Consider the following 5,446-nt stretch of genomic DNA (forward strand, 5'->3'; position numbering starts at 1 on the left):
TTGGGCGTGGCCTTTAATGTCACTGTTTAGGGTCACGTACAGGTAAAATTTGCTGTCATCGGTGTTTCAGCATTCTACAATACACAAGTAGTAATTCCTAGTTGGTTTCATTCACGTCTCTCTTTGCTGGATTTTATCATGTTTCTACTATATAATACTCCCGTGGGTCCCTTGGGGTTGCTGTCTGGGCTTATGTACAGGATAAAGTTGCTGTCATTGGTATTTTTGTTACCCCCAATGTATAATAGTTCCAATTAAAAAAAATTCATCCGTGTCTCTCTTAAATGTATTTGGGCGTGGCCTTTAATGTCACTGTTTAAGGTCACGTACAGGTAAAAGTTGCTGTCACCTGTGACATTATTGCAAGTATCTACCTGGGAGTAATATCCAATTATTTTTATCCATGTCTCTCTCCACATGATTAAATGCATTATTTAAACCTCTATTTCATTTCCCCCAGCCCGCTTGTACAGAATGTGCCCCGGCAGCAATACTGAATATTGTATCTTGGCCCTATACTATCATGACCAGACCATCAAACCTTTTGTCTCTTTTCACATGATTAAATTTTCTGGGCTCCCGGTCTACAGGTGGTGATGCGCTTGAGATGCAGATCACCAACAAGTAAACAGTTCAGGGAAGTATGAGACATTAGTTAGGTAGGTTTCCAATTGTTTGTTTGTTTGATTTTTTTTCTTATTTTTGAAAGTGTCACAATCGCGGATAATAATTAACAATTCTTTTTTAGAGGTGAGAAGCAGAATAAAAATAATAAAGACCAGGAATGAACAGATTTTAGTTTTTTGAATATACTACGTTCAGTAAGAAGAGTAGTATCAGATTCCGAACGTAAAACTGATCTACAGTAAAAAAGAAGGGAAATGCTCTTAGAAAGGTAAGTTGGAGAAGTAGGGCTTATGACTGATACATTTAAAGACAAAAAACATGATTTTGAAAATGAATCACTTATTTACCTCTAACAATGAGTCTCATTACTCCGCGGTTGTTGTCAACGGGACTGCCATCTTTATAACATTCATATACCCCATCATCATTAGCGCGTATATTTGAAATCGTAACGGACGATTCACCGTTCCACATTTGAATTGCGTCACCATAATTTTGTCTCCATCGTAAGTTGGTATAATCTCTGCCTTTACTGAGTTGGATAGTGACGGATTCCCCAATTCCGACAGTCATCGTTCGAAACTGCATTCTAATATTGGCTGCGAAAAAATATATAATAATAATAATAATAATAATAATAATAATAATAATAATAATAATAATAATCTTTATTTGAAAATTCACTTTTAAAAATGTCGCACACGATGACGGTGCGTTCACAAGAGTATAACATACAACATAGAATTTCAAATAAAATAACACATAAAAAAACACATAAATTAAATTAAATGAATTAAGACACTGTGTAGAAAACGACTTAAAATAACACTAAATATTAAAGTGATAGTTTATGCGTATATTTATTTTATTTATTTTGTTTTGTTTTGTTGTTTCTTTTTTTTCAAATAACCTATTCGTTATTCAAGATGAGGTGCTACCATTATCAATAAAGGCATATGCCCAAATAAAGGATCCATTTGTAGCCATAATCATATTGGGTACAACTTATAATACAATGTTAATTGACCTGACCCCCTTATCCTTATTAAAGACTGATGACTGTTCGCAGGAACTGAAATTTTTTTTTAAACTTTTTTTATTTGTGAATTGATGACATTTGTCCATAGAATATTCGCTACTGTTACAATCAGTGGGTAGTCCTTTGGTGATGGTGCTTTCGAAACTTGAACTTGTGGCAAATGCTCTTTTAGGTGCTGGTTTTTCTGGTGTTTCATGACATGGATTTTTAAATTCACCCTTCATGACTAACTTTTAGTACATATGATCGTTGGCTCTTTTTTTTTATCCCATTTTCAAAAAGTTAACAACATCTTTAAATATAGTAGTTGTTTCCTTTTCGGTGTTTTTACACTACATTTCTCACTTTATCGTGCAAAGGTGTTGGGAGTTCCGATATTATTGTTCGAATGTACATCAGTTTTTTTACTGTCGACTGTGTACATACATTCAAGAAGAAAGACGCTATATTTGTCAAAAATCTTTAGATCGCCGTGCTTAATCGCTGTCCAATTCAATGCACGAGTGATATATTCCTGAACAATAACGTCGGTACGTCCCTAGCGATCGCCGAACTCCTTCTATGTTGCATCATAAGCAACGGCTGCGTCAAGATGGGCAAGGCCAATTACGATATTATTTGCTTCACCAGCCTTGTATTGCTCCAAGTATTTACAATACTTTTCGATTCTCGCACTAAATTGTCGTTTAAATATATTGTACTCTATCGGACCTTTACTAAATTTTAACAGAGGTCAACCGTAGGCTTTCTAAGTTCTTTCATGAAGTCGGATATGCTGGTAGGCCTATGGATGCACTCCGGCGGGGTCAATGGTGAGAATCCCCCTGTGAAATAGCGCACTCTGAAAGTTCTTAGGACTGTTTGAGAGGATAAAGTGAAAATTGCAATAGATGCATTATAAATAAGCGTAAAAATAATTATATAATAAATCAACAGTGGCAGATCCAGAAATTCTAAAGAGAGGTGAACCAGGGAGGGACATTCACGGACTAAGGAACTACTCACCTCAGCCCCACCATGGTTGGGGCTGAGGTAAGAATATTTATGACTAGGGCATCTCTAGACGGCGGAAATTACACTCTCGCACTTCAAATTGAATATATGAAGGGGAGGGGGCCTTGAATCCACCTCTGCTCAAAACATTCTTTATCCAGAATAGACATAATCACGAAAAATGGACATGGAAAACAAGATCACATTTTAAAAACAAACAACAGTCACTAAGACATACATCAGGAGTCATACCCAGGGAAGGGCACATATCTGTTTTGAATTGTGGAGAGGCATTTTGTGAGTCGACACCCACCTCACCCCACCATGGTTGGAGCTGAGGTGAGAAAATTTGAGGAAATAGTACCTCTAGATGGCCAGAAATGACACTTTTAGTAAAATTCATAATCGTCACATCACCATTAGTCAAAATGAAGCGCCAAAAAAATTATCATGCACTTTTATCAAGGATTTTTGACAACCATAGAGAGCTTATTAATGTGTGTGTGATATACCACAGAAAACAAAGCTTAAAACATTGTCCTTGAGTATGTACTTTACATAGGCCTACTTCAAAAACGTTATTTCACAACCAACTCAGCCCCACCATGGCTGGGGCTGAGGTGAGGAAATTTGAGGAAATAGTACGGTACCTCTCGAGATGGCCGGAAATGACACTTTTATATAGTTAAATTCATCATTATCACATGACCATTATAGTCAAAATGAAACGCCAACAAATTTCTCATAATCTTTTGTCAGGGATCTACTTAGTATCCAGGACAACTTAGGCCTAACTACAGCTTATTAATCTTTAACTATATATTATACTATATTATAATCAACAAATCACAAATTTTTTTCGCATTTAGCACAATTTTCTTAATTTTTATTGCTAATAATATTATTATTAATTATTACTATCGTCATCATCATCATCATTGTTATTATTATTATTATTACTATTATTAGTAGTAGTATTATTAAACACAAATTTAAAGAAATTTGGAAAAGGATAAAAACGGATTTGAACCACGGTATCGCATTTCTATCTTAAAATACTTGACCTGAGATTTATGGATTTAAGATTTGTTTAAATCACGCTTAGGCCTATGTGTTCTATTAGGTATATGTATAACGTGTACTGATGCATATTTACATGTTTTAGAAGTATACATCTTGAGTGTTAACAGGAAAGAATTTGTATTGGCTCAAGAATAAGCTTGAAAATTTATACACTGTGTACAAAAGGGGGGGGGGGAGCCGTGGCTCCCACATTTCCCCTTCCCTGACCCCGGATACGTCCCTGCCTCTGGCTGTTCTTGACTATTGTCACGTAATTCTTCGTTTGGCGTGTATTGCATGATGAATTCGGCAGTTTTCCTAGTCGCATCAATAGGTGGTAGATTACTCAGCACATTATCATTTTCGTTACTATAAGAACAGTTGGATTCATTATCTTAAATCATAACGCTAGCTTCTGCCATGGCACAATCTTGCAGTTTAGTCTCCATTTCCTTTTTTATCTAATTCGAAATTTTTAATCACAAATTCTTTCTTCGCCTTATCTGCCCTTGCTTGGAACAGATATTTTCGATATTCTGATTGTGACACTCCGTGCCTCAAATTGATTCATTAATTCTTCGCAAATGATGTGAGTGCGAAAAAACAAGAGAAACATACACATTCGAATTATGCGCTAACTCTACAATACTTTATTAACACTTCTTCAAAACAAACATAACACAATATCCGCGTTTACTGGTAACAGACAGATTAGCATATTGTGCTATCAATTCAAGTACAAGTTAAGCGTAAAGTTCAGCGTAAAATCAAACGTAAATTTAAGCGATTTGCGAAGAAGTATTTAAATATAATAGGGACTGAACCTATCGTTGCAACACACACGAAAATTATCAAGTGAATTAGTGTCTTCCGCACCTATAAATTAACATACATTAAAATCACTAATCTATATATAATCGCTAATCTATAGGCCTACCAACGATCTTGAAAGGTTGGCGTCGTATCTACAGTGTAAAATAATACAGTCTAACTAAAATATATACGTTTCGATCTACGGCGGCCATATTTAGTATGTATAGACAAAAAACACGCCACCACCACAGATATTAAATGTATATTATTATTCTAAAGTGTTTTGTATTACTACGATCATTACATACCGGCGAAGATTTTTAAATATAATGTTTTTTTCTTTCTTTGATGTTCATGAAATCCAACACTTCAAAAGCGAAGCAAGATTTGTAATTGACGCATTTAAACAATCAAATAGATAAATTAAAATAGCCTGGTTGTAAAACTGCTGAAATGAATTTTAGCGGGAAAAAAATAAAGGAAAATATATTTTTGGTTTTTTGAATCAACATACCCTATAGTGTCTCAGAAAAAAATCCCCATACCTACGGTTAGGGAAATTTTTTTTACAGCACCTTAAAATTTTGGCCTAAAATACTCTATTTTAAACTATTTAAAATGAGGGTAGGAGAAATAACTTTATGTTTTTGGTCACTTTTACATATACTGTCGATATGAAATGTATCAAAAACTTGGCTATATAGTTACTCATCACTCTCATTTTAAAATTTTATCGCAATGATGACGTCATCATGATACATTCCAAGATGGTGTCCATTATTTTGGGAAAAACTATGTTTTTAATGTAAAAATAATTTTATTGTTATCAAAGTAAAATACAATCTCAATACAATATTATACATCTGTCTCTTATACACATCTCTGTGTACAAAAGGGGGGGGGGGAGCCGGG

At 34.7% G+C, this 5,446-nt stretch overlaps 1 protein-coding gene across 1 annotated transcript in view; it reads right to left on the reverse strand.

Moving 5' to 3' along the window:
• LOC117113074 overlaps positions 1 to 5,446 on the reverse strand; it is a 34,703-nt gene that overhangs the window by 21,607 nt on the left and 7,650 nt on the right. The window contains exon 3 of the mRNA XM_033256302.1: positions 975 to 1,226. Within this exon, the coding sequence (XP_033112193.1) occupies positions 975 to 1,226 (252 nt within the window). The remainder of the gene's footprint in view (positions 1 to 974; positions 1,227 to 5,446) is intronic.

Source organism: Anneissia japonica, unplaced genomic scaffold, assembly GCF_011630105.1.
Source record: "Anneissia japonica isolate Jap-2015-1 unplaced genomic scaffold, ASM1163010v1 scaffold238_len72752_cov138, whole genome shotgun sequence".
NCBI lineage: Eukaryota > Metazoa > Echinodermata > Crinoidea > Comatulida > Comatulidae > Anneissia > Anneissia japonica.